The sequence below is a fragment of the Monodelphis domestica genome, chromosome 6 (assembly GCF_027887165.1).
Source record: "Monodelphis domestica isolate mMonDom1 chromosome 6, mMonDom1.pri, whole genome shotgun sequence".
Lineage (NCBI taxonomy): Eukaryota > Metazoa > Chordata > Mammalia > Didelphimorphia > Didelphidae > Monodelphis > Monodelphis domestica.
Window position 1 is genome coordinate 301,758,403 of NC_077232.1, and position 26,914 is coordinate 301,785,316.

General features: G+C 35.2%; 1 protein-coding gene across 2 annotated transcripts in view; it reads right to left on the minus strand.

Annotated features, from left to right (window-relative positions):
• Window positions 1–7,180: 7,180 nt before the first annotated feature.
• PRDM5 (PR/SET domain 5) overlaps window positions 7,181–26,914 on the minus strand; it is a 281,441-nt gene continuing 261,707 nt past the window's right edge. For both annotated transcript variants that reach the window (XM_056803499.1, XM_007495542.2), the window contains 3 exons: window positions 22,937–23,041; window positions 13,145–13,329; window positions 7,181–12,775 (listed from right to left, as the gene is read on the minus strand). In XM_056803499.1, coding sequence (XP_056659477.1) covers window positions 13,165–13,329; window positions 22,937–23,041 — 270 coding nt within the window. In that variant the 3' untranslated portion in view covers window positions 7,181–12,775; window positions 13,145–13,164. The remainder of the gene's footprint in view (window positions 12,776–13,144; window positions 13,330–22,936; window positions 23,042–26,914) is intronic.

Sequence of the window (26,914 nt, forward strand, 5' to 3'; positions counted from 1 at the left end):
TAGGTCCATCCTCCTATCTCAGGCGCAAAGCAAGTGGGACCATTTGGGTTGTATTCAAACACAGTTTTCACTTAAGCTCAGGGTTCCATCTGTTTGCTATCCAGTAGGCACATTCCATTGTGGTTTTGTTACCATTTCTTCCATGGACACAAAGAAATGTGCAAAAAGAACCAGGGAGCTCAGAAAAAAAAATAAACATATAGATATATCACTCTTTTTTTTTTTTGTTAATTGAACTCGGGTGATTTGGTGAAAATCTTCCATTTAAGGGAAGGCCTATAAATATTTAGTTGATACGTGGCCAGAATAAAGAACTGTTAAGGAAGATTCAGTAATGACAATTTTGAACAAGAATAAAGGCATAAATGCTCATCTGTGATTTAGCTTTTCAGAGAATTCTTTTAAAATATATATATATATCTGGTTTTTCTCAATAGTATGTCAAGGGGGGTGATGTTGAGTGGAGAAACATCAGGAATAAAATCACAGAATCATAGATTTAAATCTAAGCAGAAATGGAATGGGTTTAAAATTCCTCTTTCATAGGATTATATTTTTGAGGCCAATAAAATCCATCCTTCTCACTTTATCTATGAGCAAGGAGAGGCACAGAAAGTTGAAAAGACTTGCCTAGGGTTATACAGCTGTCAGTGTCTGAGGTAGGATTTGAATCCAGTCTTTCTGATTACAAATCTGATGCTCTATCTACTTGATTACTAAATATATACTATTTTATCTGGAGAATTTCTTTTTTTGGCTGAGCCAAACTATATCCCATGGGAAACTCAAGACCCAAGTTAGTATCTGGTGCATATGTATGGGCAACAACATTTTAAACAATTGGCAGTCCAATAGTTGTTCCTTAAAGCACCTAGGAAATTTTAATTGTATAGGCATTTCTTGTTAGATAAACTCATCCTGGTCAACACAAGAAATATTTGCTTTTAATTCTCTGAAACCTTAAATTTCAAAGACTAAAAATCATCTATTTTGAACAGATCCAACTAAGGCTCTAATTTAAGAAACTGGAATCAAAAGAAGTGATTAGAAGGGACATTTCTTCAGCTTCTGATGTTCACAATGGATTCTAAGGGGAGTAAGAAAATCCAAATTCAAATAAGAGCCTACAAGGTAAAGGGATTCCTTCTACAACTCATGTCAAAAGCAATGGACATGGAAATGCTATTCCTATTCATGTCAGACTCACTATCATTTTTTTTTCTGGATAATTAGGCTGCTTTTTGCTGTAATTGCTGAACTTTTTTGAAGATAGCTTTCCTCATGGAGCTTTGCTAATCCAAAACAGGACTCTGGCCAGAGTAGCAGCCAGGACATTGAAATTTTACAAGCAGAAACTACATCAATAGGGTGACCTTCAAATCAAAATGGAAGGGATGGAGAAATGATCAGCCTAGAAAGGCATGACAGCTTTGTCTCTGGAGGATTTCTGAAGCAAAGGATCAGAAGCCCAGAGTTCGGAGGCAAGAACTTAGAGGTCATCTAGCCCAAGCCACTCATTTTACAAATGAGGAAACTGAGATTAGAGCTTGTTCAAGTCATAGAGGAAGTAGGCATGAGAAACTGGTTTGGAACTGATATTTTTTAACTCCAGAGTTAGTGCTCAGGTGGTTCTCTGTTAATCACTTTGTTGAGGGCTCTTGTACATTCGTCCTAGTTGGGAATTACAGGGCAAGTATTTGCTTACCTGAGAGAGACATTACCCCAAGGCCACAGAAATCATTTTGCAAATCACAGCTGTCCCCATAATACATAATTTTGTATCCTGGGGCAGTACCATAAAGTAAATCAAGGCCTGAACTTGAAGATAAAAGCACTTGGGTTCAAATCACATTTCTGACTCTCATTAGCTATACAAACCTGGGCAAGTTACTTAAGTCAGTTTCCTCATCTGGAAAATTGACATAATAATAGCACCTGACTCTCAGAGTTGTTTTATGGAACAAATGAATTACCACATATAAAGTATCATGCAAAGCACCCATGCTATATATAAATCTTAGCTTTCATTATAGGTCATAATTATATATAGGGTATTTTGGAAAGACTAGCACCTCTGGTGGGAAGGTTGGCCAAGCCCTTTACAGGGCTGCTTATGAATCTTTGCTGTTCATTGTTCACCCAAATCTCACCTGTGGCTCCAAGAAGCTGTGGTATTCATGGCAGCTACACAGTTGCAAAACAATCTCGGCAGACAGGCTAAAACGAGTTTGAGTGTAATTAACAGGCCTCAAACCCACCAGTGAATTAGAGGATTTCTATCACACAATTGTGTAAAGCCTTTTCCCCAGTGGAATGGGTAGATAAGAATGATTTGCTCCAATAGCCAGAAAGGTAGCTAAAGCAGGTTCTACAGAGTGCCCAGAGCCTGGTCAGACCCCCAAAATTCCAAGGTCATCCATTCAATGCATCTCAGGCCTTTAATAATTACACCCTGACTTTTGGCTTGTCATTGGGCTTTTATAACTCTGGAAGAGACAGCAAGGCTGACAACTTTGAGCAACTCTGCCTCATTTAAATACAATTTATCCCCAAGATAATCATCCCATTGGTCCTTTCAGAAAATGAAGAGCAAATGACAATAACAATGCATAACACAGCAAAGAACCCCTCCTTTTAATGGTGGGTTTGCTCATTTTTGTTATTTGAAATAAATAAATCTGTGATAGTGCTCTAGGATTAGATATTAAAATCACCAGAAATTATAGCAATCATTTTTCAGAGCCTTGTGTTTAGTGATTAGTGCAGATAGTGATAGAAACTAGCTACCAGAATATAAAAATGTAATATGCATTAGATACCTATCTAATAACATCTAATAGATTTTAAACAATAATATTTCTATCTGTTAAATATGTACTGCTGTTTGGTTCAATGGACTGAGGGTTAGAATGCAATTCAGAAGAACTGAATTAAAATTCAATCTCAGATACTAATTATTTGATTCTAGAAATAGTCACTTAAGTCTGTTTCAGTTCCTTCTTCCATAAAATCAGGAAAACCCTTTTAAGGTTCTTGTGAGAATCAAACAAGATACTATTTGTAAATTGTATTGCAAAATAGGGAAGCTAGGTAGCACAGAGGATAGATCACTAGGCTTGCAATCAGAAGGACTAGGGATAAAATCTGGATTCAGATACTGACTAGTCATGTGATCCTGGGCAAAAAATCTAATCCCAATTGCCTAGCCCTTGAAGCAATTCTGCCTTAGAATTGATACTAAGAAGGTCAGTGTTTTGTTTTTTTTAAGTGTATTGCAAACCTTAAAATGCTATAGAAGTATTAGCATATATTATTATTACTATTATCTTTAAAACAGGAACAATAATAGCACTTATCTTGGAGGACTGTTGTGAGGACTAAATGAGATATTTTATTCAATGCATTTTGTAAACCTCAAAGCAATATATTAATGGTGGCTATTACTATTGATATCATTACTATTTATTATGTATAATAAGAGATGACAGATCCCCATGCTCCAAAGTCAAATCCCCAAATGTTTCTGAGAATTCCACAAGTAAATTTTTCTTAAATCATACCATTATCTTCAGACCAAACTCCTCCCAACAACCATCCAGACATAGTTTCAATCCATAGCAATCTATGAACAGCATTTATAGATGAGGCCATACTGAAACTCAATGTTCAAACCACAAGGATTGAAAAGCTTTCCAAAAAAAATAGAGACCTAGGGGAACAAAATTAAAGCATGTTGGCCCCTGGAGTTGTCCCAAAGATGTTTATACTGAGCCCACAGAGGATGAGTTGTCATCATAATATTTTTATTCAATTAAAAAAACAAGATTTTAAAAAAATCCACTTTTATATTAGTCATCAGGCCATAAAGTATATGAGGATGATGATATGGTTGTGAGTTTCTTTTGGACCATTTCTGTATGAACCTCACCAAAAATTATGAAAAAATGAGATAATAAAGATATTTCACATTTCATTCAATACTCAGTCAAGGATTATTTATTAATTACCTACTTTGTATCAGGCACTATGTATGCTGGAGTTGAGAATCAAAAGGCAGTTTCTGCCCCCACGGAATTTACAATTTAATGAGGAGACCACTATTTTATGATGTTTTGAAATTTGTAATCCATTTAAGTACATCATCTTATTTAACACTAAACAATTGCCTTCAGAGATGTCATTTACATTTTACAAATGAAGAAACCAAGACTGACAAAAGTGAAGTGACTTTCCCAGGGTCAAAAAGCTAATTCACACCTGAGGCAGGATTTTCTGCTGATTCCAAGTGCAGAAAACTATTGACCAAGTCTTGTTCTTTCTATTCTCCCTGACATGTTCCCTTCTTCCTGTTCCCACAAGCACTACCCTAGTGTAGAATATCTACATTTCATTTATGCCTTATTTCAATAGCATACTAGTTTGTGCTTGTGCTAGTTTGTGCTTGTATCCCTTCATATCTCTCCCTATTCTAATACAACCTCCATAAACTTGTCTTAATGATTTTTGCAAAGCACAGGTCTGACCATTTTCATCCTTCTACTTGGTAGATTCCAATTACCTTCAAATATATCATGTTCTCATTGACATTTAAGATCTTCATAGCATGGTCTATCTTCCAATCCTTTTATACTATGTTCCCCTCAGATTTAATGATAGAGGTACAGTGACATAATTGCTGTTCCTATCAAGAGATACTCCCATCTCCTGACCCATGATTTTGTACTTGCTATTCCTTAAGAATGTAATGCTTTTCCTTCTTACCTCCTCTGACTAGCTTCCTTGATCTTCTTCCAGACAGCTAAGATCCCATCTTCTTTCCCATTCCCCCTTCCCTTCACATCTTATTGCTTTGATTACCTCTCATTTATATTGTCTTGTTTGGGTGCACATGTAGGTGTATTTTTTTGTATATTGTCCCTCCCATTAGAATGTGAGATCCTTGAGAATAGAAATTGTATTTTTTTGCCATTTTTTTTGTATCCTCAAGGCCAGGAACTTAGTAAGTGCTTAGCAAATCTTCCTTGAAAGCAGTTCTTAGATGAATAAATTAAAACTTTCTATATTCATGTAAAAAAGTGCTCCAATTCACTATGAATTAGAGAAATACACATTAAGACAACTTTGAGATACCACCTTACATGTATCAGATTGGCTAATATAACAAAAAAGGAAAATGATAAATGAGGAGGTGATGTGGGAAAAGAGGAACAATAATACAGATTATTGTTGGAGATGTGAACTGATACAACTGTTCTGGAGAGCAATTTAGAATCATGCACAAAGGTCCATAAAACACACCAAGCCAGTGATTCCACTACTAAGATCGATATCCCAATAAGATCAAAGAAAGAGGAACCTACTTATACATAAATATTTATAGGGGCTCTTTCTGTGGTAATAAAGAATTGGAAACTAAGAATGTCTATCATTTTGGGAAGAGATATCCTAAACTTAAGGGAAAGAGGAACAGGATCTGTGACATTATTTGCATAGAGAACTCCCAGTGAGGAAACGCTTTCCAATGCAGATTGGTATCTAGTCTATGACTTGTAGAAAATAAAGACTAATGCAATTTACAAACTGCTGTGAGGTGGGCCAGCCTCCCATAGGGGATGGGGTCTTGGAGGTGTTGGCAGAATGATAGATGGGATACAGCTTTTGCATTCAACCTGCAGCACAGGTTTCACAGGATAAACTGCTTTGCCTTGGCTGAGGCCTGGCTTTATTTTATACTCTCATGATCACACATCTACTTGGCATACAGTTTCAGTCTCAACATACATGTTTCCATAGAATCTAACAACAGGCAGGAAGCCTAGAGAGATAGTCAATGAAATATTGTTGCTAAGTACAGGGTCAGAGGGTAGAATAAACATGACCCAGATATAGGTTGGGGAATTCAGAGCACAAATTTGCCAGAAATTTTTATGTCTAGACAAGAGGATCCTATATAAGTGGAATTATAAGAATCATTAGGTTTAATTTTATAAGTGGGCTCTCCTGTTAATATCCTAGGGGGACAGAGTGGGACATCTGTATTAACCCTGCAAGCATGTTGTTCTCATCTATTTTTCCTGGGGCTAGGTAAGAATAATAATCATAGCAATTCCAAAAATAAAGGGATGTTAATAAGGAAAGACTCTTAAGGGAGGTTTCAGTGGATGTTTCCATCCTTCTTGGGGGCTGCTCTGCAGTCCCCAGTTTCCATGTGTGACTGGGTCAAACAGCATGGTCTTTGATGGCTTCCATCACAAAACTAAAGATAGGAAACCCTTGTGTTGTCCTTGACATTTCCCAATTAACATTTAGCTTGGCACAAATTAACACTAGATTTTTTTCCAATAGATATGCTCATAAGAGGTAGAGTGTTCTAGTGGCTAGAAGCAGAGTTAGATCTAAAGCATGTTGTTGTTCAGTCTTTTCAGTCATTTCCAAATCTTTGTAACCCTGTTTAAGAAGTGTCAGGTTGGATTTAAACTCATATCTTTCTGACTCTAGACTGGACACTGTCCATTGTGCTACCTATCTGCCTTTTTTAAGGCACAGGCTTCCATGTTTAGGGAGAAGCAGATTTAGAGTGTACTTGGTGGCACTCCAAGCTTTTAGTGCATAAAGAGAAGCTTTTCCCCATCTCTGATATGTCCCTCCTCCCTCTTCTTCCAGCAGCTTCTTTGGCAGGGAACTCATTTTGGTTTTCTGAGGTCCATATTCTCTGTCCTGATCCCTCTTCCACTATGGGAAACTGTCCATTTCTCCCTGCCAAATGTGTTTCCTTTTGGGCCACTTATCCTGTGTCCAAAAAGTCCTTGTTACTGCTTGAGCTAGAAGATTTGCCTTGGAGTCAGAAAGATCTAGGTTTATATTCTGTCTCAGACATATTACAGTTGTATGATATGATCATGAGTCAGTCACATAACCTCTACTAGAAACTCTTTAGATAGTAAAATATACACTTAGAAGGAATTTCCCTACCAGAGAGTTCTCTAGATCACAAATCCAGAATCCCCTTCTCTGTCTCTCTCTATCAGTCTCTGTCTCTCCATATATGTGTATGTATGTGTATGTTATGTGAACATGAATAACCATGCATGTATATATACAGGTATATGTGTATATGCATATGTTTGTATAAATGTACATGTATATCACATATATAAACATCTAATCAGCACACCATAGATGGATCAGTTAGAATAATTTATTTCAATTCAGCAAGCATTTATTGGGTGTTTACTATGAGCCAGACACTTAAGAAACAAAAATAATAGCATGACATTGCCTCCCCTTATATAGCTTACATTCTAAGCATGAATTTCCTCTCAAATAAAAATGACTCTAGCAATGGAATTTTATACTTTGGTCTCAGATATTCTGCTTATATGAATGTGAACAATAATAATGTACAGATTTTGACACACACACACAAAATGAACAAGACTACATAAGGCAGTTATGATGAGGCAATGAATCTTCATTTTGATGTTTATAACCAGCAACAATTATAAAATAACACCTGCATGCATTACTTAAGATTCATTCAATATTCTATAAATATTTTCTAGTTCCCTGTTACTTGAATGAGAAATGGCATGACATAGTGATTAGAGAACTGTTCTACAAATCAGGCAGATCAGAGTTAGATTTCTAGTCTCTGATATCTACCAACAATGTGACCCTGGGCAAAATACTTAACCATTCAGTACTCCAGGCAACTTTCAGAGTGCCAATCTTCATTGATAGAGGGAGTTTTCTCAATTGGGAGTTTCTAATACCACTGGAATCTCCGGTCAAGTCCTGATCCTTTTCCTATTGTATGCAATATTATGCTATCTGCTAGAGGGAATACAAGTAAGATAAGTGCCACTCTTGAGTAGCTTAAAATCTAAAAGGGATTTTAGGAATATGCATGGAAAATTATAACATAATTTAGATGTATTCAGATTCTTAGGGTTTAATTTTTTTCAGTTGTATTTCCTTCTCCAGCTTATTTTACAGAGAAGGAAACCAGGGCAAAGAAGGATCAGTGATTTCCCCAAAGTCATTTAGCTAATAAGTGTCTGAGGCAAGATTGGAACTCAGGAACTTCCTAATTTTAGGTCCACACTCTAGCCACTCTGCCACCTACATACCTCTAATATAAGCAGATTACCCTAAAATTAACTTGGGGGTCTTCTGTGTTTCATGAGCATCTTTGCAGTTTTTGTAGGATTACAAGTGATGTTCATGGATAAATACAATACAGAAGGAAACATCTTATTCAGGTTCTAAACTTTTGGGAAATTTCAACATAGGAACAAAGAGATATGATGCAAATAAACACATGTACATAATTAAATTTTTCTGTAGTTTCTTTTTTTCTGTAGTTTCTTTTCTAGGTCTCTAGTCAAGCCAAAGTTTGTAAAACTTATTCTCGTTTTGATGTGGACAAATGTCTTAAAATTTAGTGATATCTTTTTAAAAGGATACATATGCTAATGTGTCTGGGAATTCTTTGCTTAATTAGAATTCTGTGGTTTTTAGCATTGATTTGGTTGCAGTTTAAGTGAAATAGAAAGATGGTAGACAACAGACAATTCATTTTTGTTGTTGAATTGTGTCAGTGCATATGACTCTTCATGAGCCCATTTGGAATTTGCTTGGCAAAGATCTTCGAATGGCATGCTATTTCCTCCTCCAGCTTTATTTACAGATGAGAAATTGAGATAAAAACTGTTGAATGACTTGCCTAAGATCACACAGCTCTTATGTGTCAGAAGCCAGATTTGAACTCATGAAGACTCTTCCTGACTTTAGGCCTGACACCATATCTATTATGTCACTTGTTTGCTGACAATTTATTAGACTGTTCTAAAATTTTTCCTTCCCAAGATATGATGGGAATTATCATAAAAATGATTAAGGTTAATTCCTCAATGGAGTATTAAATGATATGAATAAACAGGAAGAGAAATACAAACTATTCATAACCTCAACTATGCAAGTAATAACTATGAGGAATCATTTCATATCTTTCAAATTGGCAAGGATTATTTTATGACCAGAACCTTTGATTCAGAGATTGTACTGCTAGGCATGAGCCCATAGGAGGTCAAAGACAAATAAGATCCCATATGAACAAAAATATTCACAACAGTACTTTTTTTAGAGAGAAGAGCAAATAACAATTAATGAAATGAATATCGATCAACTGAAGAATAACTAGACTAGTTATGGTACAACAATGAAATTTTGTTATTGTCCTGTAAGAAACAACAGAATAATAGTAACATCCATAAAAATAGCATTTATAGTACTCTAAAATTTTCTATGTGCTTTACATATTTTTGTCATTTGATCTTCACAACAATCATGTGAGTTAAGTTCTATTATTATCCTTGCTTTACAAATGAAGAAACTAAGGAACACCTTAAGAGATTTCTCTAGAAACTTATAGCTATTAAGTATCTAAGTCCAGATTTGAACTTGTCTTCCTGATGCCACCTAGTTTGCTAATATAATAGGTACAAAGAAGTCAGAGAAGTAGAACTAGGAAAATAACAGAAACTACTTTGTTTACAGAAATGCAAAGAGAAAGCACCAGGAGGAATAGAACTAAAGGGCATACTTATAATAAACAAAATATACCTCCCTTTGAAGATGTGGGGGACTATGTTCATTTTTTTTTAAATATTGCCAACAGAGTCTCTGACTATCAATGTGTTGGTTTGTTTAGTTAAACTACTTTATCTATCTCTGTCTGTCTTTCTCAGCAGTTAGTGATATACTTGATAGAGTAACCCGAGTTTAAATCTAGCTTAAGATATTTACTAGCTGTGTGATCCTGAGCAAATTACTTATCTCTTCTTCCCTCAGTTTCCTCAACTGAAAAATTAGTATAATAAAGGTACCTACCTTGAAGAATATGTTATTGTTTAGTAGTTTTAGTCATGTCAGTTCCTTTTGGGGGTTTTCTTGGCAAAGATATTGGAGTAGTCTGCCAATTTCTTCTCCAGCTCATTTTAGAGATGAAGAAACTGAGGCAAGCAGGGTTATGTGACTTTCCATTGGTCACACAGTTAACAAGTATCTGAGGTCAGATTTGAACTCAGGAAGATGAATGAATTCCTGACTTCAGGCTCAACATTCTATCCATTGTGCCACCTAACTGATAAAAATGAGATAATATTTATAAAGGTGCCTAGAATAATGACTGGCACATAGTAAGTAGGCATAATATAAAAGCTTATTTTCTTCCCTCTTCACAACTTTCTCTGACCCTGTCTCTTTCTAATAATTATGACTTGCTAAATAGGAGTTGGAGAAGGAGTTATTCAATATATGTGACAGAAAAAGAAAAGACATCAAAAATAGGATTAAGAAGGGGAAAATCCCACCTTCCTTCAATGATACTTATTGCATGATGCTGGCCCATCATATGAGTTGGTTAGGCATCCCCATTGCATTTGGCCATGCAGGCTAATTTTTCCAGGTTAATCTCACCAGTAGCATGGTATAATACACAGAGCACCAAGATTACTCACAACTGGTATTTGGACTTCTCTCAGGCTTCATAGTCACATATGCAGGAAATTAAGCAGCTCAGGGTGGGGAAGGATGTTCCAAGAAATGTGCAGAGGTTGGCTGCTCTAATAGATACACTAGATGATTTTACAGCTGCTCATTTTTTGCCTTCAGATGATATTACATATCATGTCAAATTTAATTGAAAACATTTTGCATTTCAAATATGCAATTGCACTAAGTGACATGGAGGGAAATATGATCAAGCTATTTTTATAAAACAGCCAGTGTATAGTCAAGAATTTCAGAAATGTAAGGCCACATTGACACTCATTTCATTTCTCTAGGTTACAGTTCTTGAATTCATTTTGTGAAAGAGCATCTTTTGTAAATTTCAAATGTAGGCTTTTCTGTTATGTTTTAGACCAGTTTCCAGATTTTCTTTATATTTTTCCTTGGAAAAAGTTGGATCTGAGTGCAGTATATCTATAGAAAAACATGAGGGGCAGGCAAGTGATTTTTGGGGGGAATGGGACAAATTAGAACACAACAGTTTTCTTTGATTGACTTCTTTTCAGGAAGAGCTACACCCCTGAAAGGGCAAGTATGTGAAGAGAGATTTCATTCTCAATCTTCCCTCATTTTGAATGCTCTGCTACCATTTTGACATCTGTCTCTATGCTTTAGTATATATTCATCTTCCCCTCTACCTAATGTCTGTTCACTGTAAATTTCAGTCCAGTGGAAGGAACAGAGTGGACAAGTTTCTTAACTCAGTAAGTATTAATGTCAAGTTTAGTTTATATAATAATTTTAAGAGTTCTACTTTAAAAAATCAGTTCCCTAGTTTTAGGGATGGTTAAAAACAAAAATTCATCTATATCCTAGGACTCTGGTTATAAGTTTAAAGGAATTTGTCTTTACACATTCCTGGCAGAATGGTATGTGAATACCCAAGAAATTCCCTTATAAAATGATCATTTATATACTAAACTAAGATTAGACATATGTTAATAAATAATCATAATCCAGAACAGAATGGAATAATGGCATGAGGTGGTAAAAGAAAATTGGATTTATTCAGAGGACCTAAGTTCAAATCTCCTACTACTTGTGTGCTGTTAGGAAAGTTATTTCACCTCTCTGGGCACCATCTTCCTCCTTTGTAAAAGAAGGAGTTGGGACTACATTGGCTTCAAGGCCTCCTTTCTCTATATAGTAATAGGAATAATAATAATAGTCACTAGAATTTATGTAATATTCAAAAGTTTTGCAAAACACTTTACAAATACTTTATCCCTTAAAAAAAGAGGCAGAGGAAGAAATCTGGAAGCATATCCTAAATCTAATCTTGAAGGAAGAAAGGAAATAATAATTTATATAGTGACTACTATGTGCCAGACACTGTGCTAAGTATTTTTCAAATATTTCTCAGTTGATCCTCACAACACTCTTAGGAGGTAGGTGCTATTATTATCTCCATTTTATAAATGAGGAAATGGAGGCAGGCAGAGGTTAAATGATTTGCTCACAATCATAGAGCTAGGTAAATTTCTGAGGTTGAATTTGAACTCAACTCTTTCTGACTCCAGGCTCTATCCACTGCATTACCTAGCTATCTTTATTTGTGAATGACTTAATATAAAAGGGAAAGGAAAGGAAAGGGAAAGAAGGAAAGAAAAGAGAGTACTGTAGAATGTTTGAGTTCTCTTGGCAGATGGAGAAATGTTTCATAAGGGCAGGGTCATTTACTCAAAATGCAAAGAAAAGAACAACGTGGCCCCTTTTCCAGACAACTCCTATCGACTTCTAAAGTTGCTAATATCCTAAGTCTTTACTTTTAATTTTAACCTTGAAAAATAAAGATTTTTTTTCAGGCTCTGATATGAGCAAAACATTTGGACACACATGTAATAAATTTGTATATAGAGAGAGTTATATCTCTCTTTATCTAAAATACATATAATAATATGTGCCCAATTCACCCGTTGGATGAGGAAAGCTTGGTCTACTGACCCAAGAACCCTTATTTTTTTTATCTTTTAAATCTCCAAGATATCTGTGCCTTCTTCAATGTTGATATCTCTTCCATTGAACCTGGCTACAACTCCAGCACACCTCTCAGTCTTTCATAAATTCAACATAGCAGGTTCATTCAAATGGGCTATGGCATATTCTTCACTTTCTCTACACATCTTCTGCTACAAATAGAGTGTACAGGATGCTGATTGCTTATCTTTTGCACTTACTTTGAATCTAGATCACAGCTCCAGATCTGGAAAAGAATTCAGAGATTATTTGGTCTTAACCTTGCCCATTTTATAGATGGGGAATTTGAGTTTCAAGGAAGCTTCTTCAAGGTCATAGGGTCAGTAAACATTAGAAGTGGGTTTTGAACCCCAGAAGTGTAATTCCAGAACTAATGTTCTTTTCACTGGCCCACATCCAGTCGAATATTTTTCTGTTGACTTTATTTGTAAATTTGGCAACCTCTTCACCCCATTGTATGTCTCTTTATTGCTTAAATTGTGGATACATTTCATTTTCACACAACAGATGCTTTCCAACACAATTTTTTTTTCTGAACAAAGTATAGCCCCTACAAATAGCTAATCGTTATCTGAAAGTAGGGCTATATCCTCACCTTGAGCCCTCATCACCTGATCAGCTATCCGCCTCTCCGTGGACATTCTCCATATGCACTTTGAGATAGTCATTCCGGGTGAACTTCTTGTGGCAGAAGGGGCATTCGGCCATAGGACGATTGGGGTTGTGGGTCAGCTTGTGGCGGATCAACATTTTCTTTAGGCTGAAGGACAAGTCGCAAACCTAAATGACATTAAAATCAATGACATTTTTAAAATCCCAAAGATGTGTAAACTTCAACCCTGATACCATATAAATGCAATGTTGCATGTAGAAAGGCCAATAGTTGTGGAGGTTAAAATGGTCTTAGACATCATAAAGCCCAATCCTTTTATTTCATAAATAAAGAATTTGAGCCCCAAAGAGGTGGTCATTTCTTAGATGCTTCTTTCTCCCCTTATTACCATCTCCTTTCTCCCAGTTTTTGAAACCTGCTCTTTTGTTCCTCTCAAGATAGTATTGAATCTTTAAGAGTAAAGAGGATTTAGTTCATGTTACATCAGTTCAACTTTTCCATTTTTAGAATGTCTGAGTCTTTAACTTTCCATTAAATCATTAATCTCTTTGCTCCTTTTATCTCCTTATGGTTCTTCTTTGTTCTTTCTTTTACCTTTGATCAAAATAGATTAATCTGTATCTCTTGATAAAATAAAAATAGATAAATAAAATGAGTACACTTTTGTTGGTGATTGTAAGTTAAAATAATTATCAATGATTCCTTAATTTCAAAGAAGAATTCAAAGGGACTTGGCCCATAGGAAAGCAGTGAAGCTCAGAAGGAGAACAGTTAGCAGAGAAAGAGTTTTAAGGTTCAGATGTTTCCAAATGTACTCATGACATAAAACCCTATGATCCAGAATAGTGAATTGTCCTGAATCTCATGTGAATGTGTGTGCATTCTTCCTAAGAGATACTAAGAACATTGAAGGGAAAAAGTATCTCAAATTTATGGGTGGACTATGAGATATTGATTGCTTTTATACTTAACTCATGTCAGTACTTGTATTTTAAATTATTGTTACTTTCACTTCATTACTAATGAAATGTTTATGTTTTAAGATGTGAAGTATACTTATTTGTGAGGGGCTGATTTTGTATAAATGGAAGCATATTGATGGAACTTCAAAAGCTACAGTAATGAGTAGGGAGAGTACATTTCTGCAAAACAAAGTTAACGTTAGGAATCTGGGATAGTTTGATTATTGCTCTGTTGATGCTTTTCTGGGAAGTCTGACTTTCCAGTGACAGGGTATATTAAAGAATGTCATCTGAGAGAATTAAGGGGTCCACAGCAGAAGCAGGTGTTTTGTTATTGGAATTATTTGTGATTCCCATGTAGATAATTTATTATAAAAAGAAAGCTAAAATCTTAAGAATGAAACATAAAGCTATACATTCAGTTTATGTGAATATTATTACATTGAGTAAGCCCTAATCTCAGTTACCTTTGAATGACTGGCAATAAGAACAAAATATGAGCATAGACTGCATGAAATACTTCAATTACTAATGCCAGGAATTTACCTTTCAGAATTCCAGTTTCACTCTCTGGAGGAAATATTATTGTTAAGATAATGGTGGATGTTTAAGCTTAGCAATGTGTTATGCCAGCTTGTAACTGATATTACACATAATATCGGGAAATGGCTAGTATTGTCTTATAAGTTTCGTGCTGTGACTATGAAGGTATTTCATGATGACATTAGACATGTGGATCAAAAAATAATTTTAGTAGCTCAAGATGCCTGATATAATATGATAAATGTATAGCATGTACTTTATATGACCAAAGAAAAGTGTTGCAAATTTTTGTGACATATTTAGAAAATATGAGCAACAGAAAAATGAATGAGGTTTGTGTACATAAACATTTGTACTCTTGAAGGAAATTGTGTTTTTAAAAACGTTGGACCAATTGTGTATTACCAGAATCTCTTCTCTGTAAAAAATTCAGAAATGCTACCATTACCATCGCTAATATAATACAGCATGTAGAAAATACTCATGAATAAAATGTGGCTTTCTAGACAAATTTCCTCTGTTCAAATAGAAATTTCAATAGGAAATTCCTCAAAGAGATGTTGACTTTAGAGAAAATTATGAAATCTAGAACAATACCTCACAATCTTCAAAGAGGCTTCCAACCTGACTTTTACTGGTCATTGTTTTAATATCTAAGCAGAAATTAGTCAGCATGTATCATATTTGCTGCACATGTATAATGTTTTTCAGAATGATGCCACAAGACTTACTCCCTATTTGTTGATGTTTGACAGCAAGCCATGCTACCTGGCAATTTCTACTCTAGAGTTGAAGATGATAAATGAGATGGTGGGACTCATAGCCTGTTGATAATACATGATTGAATTTTATATTAATGATGAGTTGAATAAGACTTATTAATTAGTCATATAGTATTCATCTAGAAAAATGCTAACAAAAACAAATAATTGTACAATGCCTAAATTAGGTGTCAAACTAATCATATACCTGAGAGTTTTGATTAGGAAACTTTTTGTATGTGCAAAGCACAGATTCGCAAACTAAATAGGGGGGATTTAATCCCATGTTTTAGAAAGACTGAACAATTTTCCAGGTTACATTTAACTTCATAAAATGATCAATGTTCTATAAAGAAGATGCTGAGAAAATGTCTATTGCCTATTGTGGAGTTAAATTTCTTAACAAGCAATGATGATGAATAACTAACAAGCCTTATTCAAAAGAAAGGACTTCACTCTCATATTTCAGACAGACAGAGATAGATAAAGGTTCAAAACATATTGTAGGAGAGAATTAAGAGTTTTAATGGTGTGTAAAAACAAGTTCTTAGCACGGATCCAGGTGATTTGGATTTGAATTGCAGGTCTCAAATCCCTACTGGCTTTGCCACCTTGGGCAAGTTACTTTAAACTTTTCTAGGCAGTAATTTTACTCCTCTTCCAAAGAATGGTGAGAATACTTCAATGTCGACAAAAATTTATTAAATATTGGAGAGATTGTGGTAAGGCCTGATGATACAATGAAAAAAAAAAGTTCAATTCTCCAGGAATTTATTCTAGTGGAGGATATGATTAATGCATGTATATGTGTGTGTGTGTGTGTGTGTGTGTGTGTGTATAAAAGCACATACAAAGCATGTATAAACTAAAATTCATGGCTATAATCTGGTGAGGTAGATAGCACAGGTATAATAAGGAAACAAACAAAGGAAAAGACAGATGGACAGATAGAATGGATAACTGGCTGATAGAATATCATCCATTTTGTGCCAGGCATTGTATGAGTGCTAATAAAAATAGAACTTGCCTTTGCCCTGGATGAGTTAATATTCCAATGGGGAAAGATTACATATTAATGGGATCTTAAAGTAGGAAAAGTATGGGCCAGAAGGGGAGAATGTTCCCAAACAGGGGCAAGGTCAACTGGAATCAATTGGAACTGAGCAGTGCTAGAAGTGAGTATGGTCACTGTTCTGAATTCATCAAATGGAGCTGCTGGGAAGAAATCACCAACTGGAAAAAATGTGAGGAGGGTTGAGATGAATGTGGAAAAATTACCTGGGGAATTAGAGACTGAGCTGAGTTTGAAGTGATGAGGAAACCAAATAGCCACATAATAGGGAAGGATCAGAAGTAGGATTTGGACTGAGGCCTCCATTAATCCATATCTAACACTCGACTTCTCATATCATGCTACTTCATAGATTTTCCAGTTAATCTCCTCATTTCATAGAGGGAAAATCAAGAGACAAATTATTTCTAATGTTTTAAAAACTAGGAAATAGTATAACTAGAATTCTATGTGATGTGTGATGCCTTCATTTTTATGCTTTTGCTTTTACTCCTCCAATATACCACATTGCTCTCTGAAGCATCCAAGATCTGTCAAAAGGCAGGAAATGATTAATTACCAAATGAGGCCTATGAACAATAAGCTCCTCAAACTCAATCCTTTTTTTTTTATTACACCACTTTTCTTTCCATTTTAATGCTGAGAACAATTTTTATTACTAAATTTCATTAACTTCTCCAAACTCACTTTTAAAAGAAGTTGTATAATTATTGAATTACAATATATATTTGTAGAATTTTATTGTATTATATAATTGCATAATGTTAAGAGAGAAATGGTGTTTGTGGGATGTCCTTAAAGGACACACTGAAAAAGTCAGGACCAGGGACAAAGACACCAGTTATACAATTACAATTAATTGTCTAAGAGTGATAAGGATCTAAACTAAGTTGCTCCTGCTTTCCCCTCTAAGGCTACCTTTCATCTGCTTTGTAAGTATCTTATTTTTGTCTACTTACACACATATTATATACTCATTTGGAATAGAAGACACTTGAGAGTAGGAACTGTTTGTGCCTTTTTCTTTGTATTTCCAGCAGTTAGCATAAGGTTTGGAAAATTGTAATCTTTTAATAGATGCTTGATGATTAATAGGCTGAAGTTAGGGAGGGAGGAATTGTGGGGCCCAGTCAAAGAGAAATTATGAAAGAATAATTGAGCTTAAATGTTGGATCTATGGAGAAAAGGAGTTTTGAACAGTGAGGAGAATTATGATACCAGGTTAAGAGAGAAAGCCAAGTTCAAGGGCATGACAATAAGTTCAGAGTTTCATCATGGACTTGTAGAAATTTAGAACTGAAATGGGTTTCTTAATATATGAGCAATTGCTGAATTGAGAAAATATGGGATGTCCACAGGAAAATGGAGACAAGGAAATTAGAGATAAGCAACTGAAGCATAAGAAAGAAATCTTGAAAGAGAGAAGAGCTTGGAATGTGATTTATCTTCCTAATAATAATAACAATAAAATCAGGATTTATATAATACTAGGAAGTTGTTCCCCTCTGTTACTTATTATTGAAATTATTTGTGAAGTTGGTATATTTCTCCATTTTACAGATGAGAAAACTGAGACCAAGAGAGAGAGAGATTTGGGGTCCCATTGTGTCTGAGGAAGAACTTGAACTCAAACTTTCCAGATTCCTGTGTTCAGCACTGTACTACCAAGCTAACTAGATTAAGTGTGAGGAGGTAGTTATTCACTAGACAAGAGGAAGAGCAAGTGTAGATGAGACAAAAGAGTGCAAACAGGACTAGATAAGCAAACTGTGGCTGAAGGATCAAATCATCAGTTTTGATGTAATACATCAAGCAGAACCATGTCTTGAACTGGATGTTCATAATAATGATTATAGACAGTTTTACAATGCTTTGAATTTTACAAAGCTGTTTATAGACATTCCCTCATTTGATCTTAGTTGAGATTCACAACAATGCCATTTATAGATGTGGAAACTGAAAAAGATTTTAAGTGACCTGCATAAGATAACACTACTAAAGCCTGAGGTAGGAACTAAAGTAATGAGAATGGTCCTGGTATAAATTGCTGACGTGGGGATTATATTTCAGAGCAGGGAGGTGGGGGTAGTAGGACATTGAGAAAGTGAAACCCTTATGGGAGATAGAAGCATGTGAAAATGAGGGAAAGTGGTACTTCTCCATAAAAAAGATAGTGGTAGAGGGAAGAGATTAGGAAAAAAAAAACAAGTGTGAAATGGAATTTTTCCATAATGGGCTAGGGATTCCATAGGGCACAGAATCAGAAGCTGAAGATTTGGTTGGTGGGCATGGAAAAGCAACCTGCTTTCCACTTTCACTGTTACCTAGGATTACATGAATTCTTCAGTAAATCATGGAATCATAAATTTTAAATGAGAGGGAATTTAGAAATCATAAAATCCAATCTCCTAATTTTACAAGGGTGAATGGCCCATGGAGAAAAGAAGCCTTATTTTTCACATACTTTCAACTTTATTAAACTACATAGTGACAAAATCAACCAAGACCCTCCCGCAAAGCATGTCTCTTTGGGATTACAAAAAAAAAAAAGAATTCTCCCCACCCCAAAAGCACAGATGCAGAAAAGGTGATTTTTCCCTCTATAAAACCTGTAAAAATACTTTACTCTGACAACATCATTTTGATCCCAAATAATCTTTTTGGCACATGGTAATAAATTATGCTGGTCAATTTGTTATTAATAGCCAGATTAGTAAATTGTAACCATTTATATCAATAGGTTATTAGAAGGAAATGAAGGAGCAACAGCAATTACTCACATAAGGCAAGGAAATTGAAGCTCTAAGCTCCCCTCCTCCCAGTTTGAGACAGGGGATAAGGATGGGAAGGAGAGCCTGAATGATCACAGACAGATGTTCAGTTACAAAACTATCCTCATGAATTAGGTTTAAATGTCTTGGTAAGAATATTCTGGATATTTCTGGGTGTAGGGAAAAGAGTGGTAGACTTGGAGGCAAAAAGACCATCCAAATCTCTGATAACAGATTAACTCAGTTTCCCTAGGCAAGTTATCTAAACTCTCTTAGCTTCAGTTCCCACAGTTAACTCAATCTAGCTCTCAGGATTATCAAATAAGATAAAGTATATAAAGGATTTTAAATCTAAAGTGTTATATAAATGTGAGCTATCATTATGATGGTGATATCTCTAGACTTTATTGTGCTCATCTTTAAAAAGGGAATAAAAATATCTGTAGTTGCTACTTCCAGGGCTGCTGTGAAGTTCATTTTAAAATACTCTGTAAACTTTAAGGGTCAATTTAAATGATGATAATAATTACTATGAGATGATGTTAGCTAGCATCTATATAATACCTACTATGTGCCAGGTACTGTGCTAAATAAATGCTTTATAAACATTATTGCATTTGATCCTCACAAAAGCACTGGGAATTAGATGTTATTGTTATCCTCACTGTACAGATGAGGAAACAGACAAGAGGTCCTGTGACTTGCAGAAGATTGCATAGCTAATAAGTTCAGGACCTGAATATCAAAAAAGGTCTCTGTGATTCTGGTTCACACCATTTCTCACCTAAAGAAAGGAGGGGCCACAGGCTCTAATTTCTGTCGCTATTGGGCTTTTGGACATTATTTCTCATAATAACAGTCTTCAGAATATAGACTTAGCCTCTATGAATATGGTACCATAAATTGTCATCTCTTTATATATACTTTAATTTATTTTTTTAATTCGAAAACATCTTCAATGCTTAAGTTTATGGTCAGCATCAGGGTTGGCTCTGAGGATGATAAATTTTAAAAAGGGACAATTCCTGCCCTCCTAGAACTCATTTTATAGTAGGAAGGATAAGCCACCCTTCCAAACAAGGATAATGCACAAGTACACACTCTTAAGTACCTTATAAGCAACTAGGTTTTGCAGTGGGTAGAGAATAAATAAGATGAATTTAAATCATCTCTTAGACATTTCTTAGACACTGTGTCATCCCAGACAAGTCATTTAAACTCTGATTGGCCTCAGTTTTCTCATCTGTAAAGGGAAATTATAATAGAACCTTACTCCCAGGATTGTTGTGAAGATAAATTGAGATAATGTTGATAATGTTTGTAAAGCACTTTGGAAAAATTGCTATATGAATGCTAGCTATTATTATCATTATTGTTAATTAGTATTATAATCAGAGAAGTCCAAAACATGTAAAGCCTGGGGTGAAATGTCACAGAGAAGAGTGTAGCAGAGAGAGGAGGAAAAGGGGAAGGGTCTCAGAGTGGGTGGTGTATGAATCAATATCATAAGGTAGCGGGAGAGTTTAATACACTTCTCAAGAAGTCCTTCAGGGGAAATAATGAAAGCACCTGCAGAGATGACTTTCCCTGGGAAGGTAGTCCCCACAGACAGAAGAAGTACAGATTATGTATTAATAGTACCAAGGGGCCAGAACAGAAATTGTTTCCTCATTTCCCTGGCTCTCCAGTGCCTTTTCCTAGTCTCTTCCCTCCCATTCTCAAATGAATAACAAGCAATAAAAAAATAGAGACTGAATTAAGATAAACTGTCATTTGCTTGCATTTCATGTAAGAGTAGACTGTTACGAGGAGTCAGAATATGGGAAAAGTGGTTTGCAGACATTAACGTCATATATAAATTAGTTATTGATAATAATTGTTTTTATTATTACCATCATCATTCCTATCCAAATTCCTAGGGAAGAAATAATTGTATTTTTCATTTCACTTCCCGACACCACTTTCTTAAACAAAACCTCTTTTAAAATAAAGAAAATGAAAAGTTCTTTTTCAATATGTTTAAGATGTGCAAAGTCCTAGGCTATATGGACAGCTGCTGGCATCTACCATAGTCACTGGGGACAGAATAGAGGGATGACAAGTTGGCTACAATCAGGGGAGGTATAGATTGCCGCAGAAATCAATGACAACAATTCTGAATTAAGACAGTTCTTGAAGCCCGGAAGAGGAGAAGAGTTAGAAACAATACACTGTGATCCCCACAGGTGGCCAGGCAAGAGGAAGGATTAGATGTCCTGATGGTATGCTTAAGGTGATCATTGTGAATCTGTACTGCCAGAAAGTCTTTTTAGTGGCTTTAAAAAGAAGTCATAAGACAACCAAATCCCAGTGCTTCACTGGCAAATCTCTTTCCTTATTTGGAACACTAGATTTGGAGTCAGTAGGACCTGAATTTAAATCTTACCTCATACACTTAGCAGTTATATAACTGTGAGCACATCCTTTACTATTTCTGGGTCTCGATTTCCTCATTTGGAAAATGGACAGAATAATAATAGCACCTAACTTCCAGGATTGTTGAGAGGATGAAATGCAAAAATATAAAAGCATTTTGCGAACTATTCACATGCTAGCTATTTTATAAGTGCATTTGAGTATGGATTTGCATTTAGGAAGAGCTATAAAAGTAAATATATAGTTTCAGGGCAATGAGACATGGAATGAAAATATCCAAAGACTTAAAAATAAGCATTACACAGAAGGCAATGAAGAGATGCCTGACAGTTGTCTGCATGGTAGATCTTGACATGTTATGAAAAATGAACTTCAAAGAACAGAAGTAAAGGAGGGATGCTATAAGAAATTGTATATTGAGAGAGGAGATGGGCTAATTACATGAAAAAGAGCGAGGGATGGCACATGGAGGGCAAAGGTGTTTCTGTCGTACCCTGATCATATCAAGAAAAAGTGAAGAAACTGAGGCCCATGGAAGTTAAATAAGTTTATGTCTGGGTCACAGGGTAAAGTAGTATCTAAAAAGATACCTAGACCCATATGTAGGCATGCACATACACATGCATATTCACTCCACTTTTGCCTTGTTCCTTTCCTCCTGACTTTTCTTTTCAAACTTTCAACCCCCCTGGAAAATGAACTAAAAATACTTTTTCACAATCATTTTTAAAAAAGTTCACATTTATTTCCTCAGTGAAGTTAGGAATATATTCATTCAGAGGCTACATGAGGTTGGGCTGATTTTTTTTTCTGCAAATAAAGTGATCCTTTGGAGGCACTAAGATCAATCCAGGTCTCTATGGACTTGTGATCTGGAAGATTAAACAGCCTGATCATTCAACCTATCCAGAGAAATGCCTTTTCTACACAGTGAATCAGAAATTTATGAGGTGAAGAGGTCCTCTCAAATGTCAATAGTTCCCATGGGGGGAGATTAATTACTTCCTTGTCTTTCTTCCCAAAGTAAGGGGGTAAACAGCCTTCTTGACCAGTAAAATTCTTACCACCTCTTAACCTGTCCAAAGTCTGTGGCAGCTACAAGAATACTTATGGACGGCTTTTTGAGATGTGTGTCTCAGAAGAAGAGCTAAATAATACTTCAGAAACAAAACGAGCTCCATGGCCATTAACCAGGAAACAACTTTGTCCAATCATTTCACAGACAGTCAGTAGGGCCAGTGCAGACTCACATCACACTGGAATGGCTTTTCTCCGGTGTGTGTCCTCATGTGCTCATCCAGACCTCGCTTCTGACTGAAGGCTTTGTTGCACTGAGTGCACTGGTAAGGCTTCTCCTGTATAGAATGAGAGGCAACAAGGGAAAGTGGGTCAAGTAAAAATGTTCTAATGCTTCCAGGGGACATCACAGGCACACATTTCTAACGGTTTTCAGTGAGTTGGAAAACTATGGTCTCTTTTCACTTTGCAGATCACAGAATTTAAAGGTAGCAAAGAGTACAGATATCAGACCATTCAACATCACTCTCCAGCCCCACCAATTTAACAGATGAAGAAACCAAAGACTTAGAATTACACAGTTAGTTAGTGTTGGCAAAGGCAGGATTTAAATTAAGGTTTCTTGGCTCCCAAACCAGCATTCTTCCCAGTACTCCATGCTATTTCCCATCTTGTAGGATAGAGGAATAGAATACAGGACTTGGGGTGGGGAGGGGCTGAGTTTAAGTCTAGTTTCTGGCACTTACTAGATGTGTGACTTTAAGCAAGTAACAACCATCTCTAGGCTCAGTTCCTGTAAAAATTGGGAAATAGCAGCTACCTTAAAGATTGTTAAATAAGAGATAAAGCTTGAAGTTCTTTTCATACCTTAAAGTATTATGTAAATGTTAGATGTTACTATTAAAATTATCATGATCATTTAAAGATCCATTAATAAACTTTTAAAAACCATTATTAAACAACAACCTTGAATGAGTCTATCTACATAACCAGAAGGGGGGGAAAGTACCCACTTTTTTTTTAATCTAAAAGTCTAAGTTTTTGAAATTCAAAATCAGAATCAGAAAAGAGGTATGGTTTAATCTATCCTAAAAAGTCCTGGAAACAAGTCCCTCTACAACAGGGGCTCTTGACCTTTTTGGTGTCATGAATATCTTTGGCAATCTAGTAATGGCCATGTCACTGCCTTTTTTAAAATGTTTTTAGATGAATAAAATAAAATATGTAGAATTACAAAGGCGATGAAAGATTAGTTAAAATGAAAATGCATTTTTTTCCTATTCAAGTTCACAGATGTCTAGAAATCTATGTACAGACCCCTTGTTTCTGAGATTAAGGACCTCGGTCCTATGATATCTCTAACAGACAGTCATTTAACCATATCGAACCCAGTCCATTTTATCCTGACCTTATCTTCTAAAGTCTCATTAAGCCTTAAATGAAATATCCTAACCCTATTAGGAGAGTATAGAAAAGGTATTGAAATAAAAATATAGATATGAACAGAATAAGTTCAGGTAGGGGTGAGGTTGAAACAGTACTTAGATATACTATAATCTCTGGCATGGCATCTTCACACTTTCTTTGGGTTATAGTCACACATTCAAGTTTCTACATATTAAGATCTCCATGAGTTTCCCTACAGGCACCTTTTTACAAACTTTTTTTAATCTTTAAACCAGATCCAGCAATTCCTTTCAAGTATGCCACTTTATTCCTCAGTTTCCTATTTGTTAAAATAGAGCCAAACTCCAGTTTATCAAAGATGGTTTAATCATTGTTTACAAAAGGAGGCTTCATTTTAGAATGAAAGGTACAGTCTAGGAGAGAAAAGTTGATTTCATTAGCTTGGCTGAACAGAATGATTTGGTCCCTTATTAACTCTGCCTTTGCATGATGACATAGTATAACTGACAAATAGATTGCCCTTCATTATTATAATCCAGGAACCATTATTATATAAATGGAGGGCAATCTATGTGTCAGCTAAACCATATTATCATTCAGAGGTAGAATTAATCAAGAACCAAATCATTCTGTCTTTCATCAACCAAACATTTGCAGGGACATATATCAGGGAAGGTGTATTTAGCACCATATACTCAGTGATGTTGAGTTTTGCTCTTTATTCTGTTATTATCATTTAAAAATAGAGTAGCATGAACTTCAAGTGCTTTGGTTTCCTCCTGACCTAAACTTAATTAATAAATCTCCTTAAAACATTAGAAACCCATATAATGTAGTCGAGTTTTTCTTAACTGGTTTTATATTCATTTTTTAAAGTTTATTTATTTGTTTAATTTATAAGATTTTTTCCACAGTTACATGAATCATGTTGTTGTTTTTTTTAAAAAGAAATATATAATTCTGAGAAAATGTAACTGCTTTAAAAATTGACACATACATATAACCTTCCTTACATAGTTAAAGCTAATCAATCAACAAACATTTATTAAACCTTTCTTTGTGTAGGGCACTGTGCTAGGACCTGGGGAAACAGAAGAGAGTGAAATAGTGCCTGTCCTTGAGGATCTTATAATCAAGCATGGGGAGATATGCATATACTTATATCCAAAATATATGCTTTACAAAATAATTTTGGGTGCAAGACTTGGGCAATTGGGAGGATCAATAAAGGTTTTCCACAGAAGGCAATCCTGAATTCAACATTAGGAAAATAATTATATCACCATGGGAAACTAATTTGTAAGAGTTTTATGTCTTCCCTGATGTTTGTGATTAAAGAGTTGTCCAACAATGTGATTAGCTCATGAATATTTCAGGGAAATTTAAAATGATTTTGATGTATGGATGAGAAGTATCTTGTTCAAAAAGATCCTTTAAGGTTGTGTCTTTCTCTAAAAAAACTGAATAGTTTTAAAAAATAAAGTGTGAAATTGTATTCTTAACAACTTGAAGTCAACTGAATGATATTAAACATGCGGTCTACTGTGGATATTGTTTTTTAAAGCTTGCTGCTTCTCTAATATCCTTATTGGCAATGATTGATGCATGCACAATTGAATCTTCTAATTTTTTACATAGATGACAAAAGCATCTAGGTTAAAAATTGTTGATGCTTCCTTTATTGGATTTCTGTTGCATTCATAAGCCTGAAATTGTTTCCATGCCTTAGACATGTTCTTTTATCTGACACCTTGTGAATTGATCGCTCAACACTAACTGATACCTCAAACATAGTTCTTGTTTCTATATATAGACTTGGTTCAATTCAGCTTCTTATCTAGCCTTTTTTTAGTGCCATTTGTACCTCCTCCAAAAATAAATCCAGGACTGTGATGTTAGAGTCCAAGTATAGCCACTCTACTGTGTTTGAGAGTGCTAAAAATTTTAAAAATATTTGCATATCTTTTCCATAATTTTTCTGATTATCATCTTTCAATTTTCATCCTTAATCACACTTCGAATGACTGTTTAGTTGGATTTACTGCCAAATTTACTTTAAATTGATTTTATTCTCCAATGTTTTCTATTACTTTAATGAGATATTCATGCTCATAATCTCACATTATCTTTCCCCATAGTATTTTGGAAATGGCAGCTTTATACACTGTAATGTTTTTCCAAATATGAAATTATATTAAAGAAAATAATCAATATTTAGGGATGTAAATAAGCAATATTCTACACTCATTAACACTTTGAGGCTATCCAAATATGTTTTTATTCTTGGAAGAAATGAATGGATTGCTATCCATTCCATAAATCCACAGAGAGAGAATGATTGTTGTTCTTGAGAGAAAATAAGCCAGCACATGATTAGTTCTTGGCTTGGCAATAGACCAACCCTGTGGGTGTTATAAAATGTAAGGAAGATGTTCCGGTTTCTCAAAGAAATTTTCAAAAGCTTCCAGGATGCTAATTCAGAAAAGTAAACACATCAAACCCCAATAACTTTTAAACCAAATATATAGGCTCTTTTTGTATTTGTGTTGAGCTCTACATAAAAAGGAGAGTTCATAAGATTCTCTTATTCAATTCAACATTGTCACATGACTATCACAACTAAGTTGAATAGAGAGGAAGGTAGAACTAGGGAAGAAAAAATGCTAGTTTTTTTTTGTTTTTCTTTTTTTAACATTATTTTATTTAGTCATTTCCAAACATTATTCATTGGAGACAAAGATCATGTTCCTTCCCCCCCCCCCACCTTTCCCCTAGCCGACACGTGATTCTACTGGGTATCACAT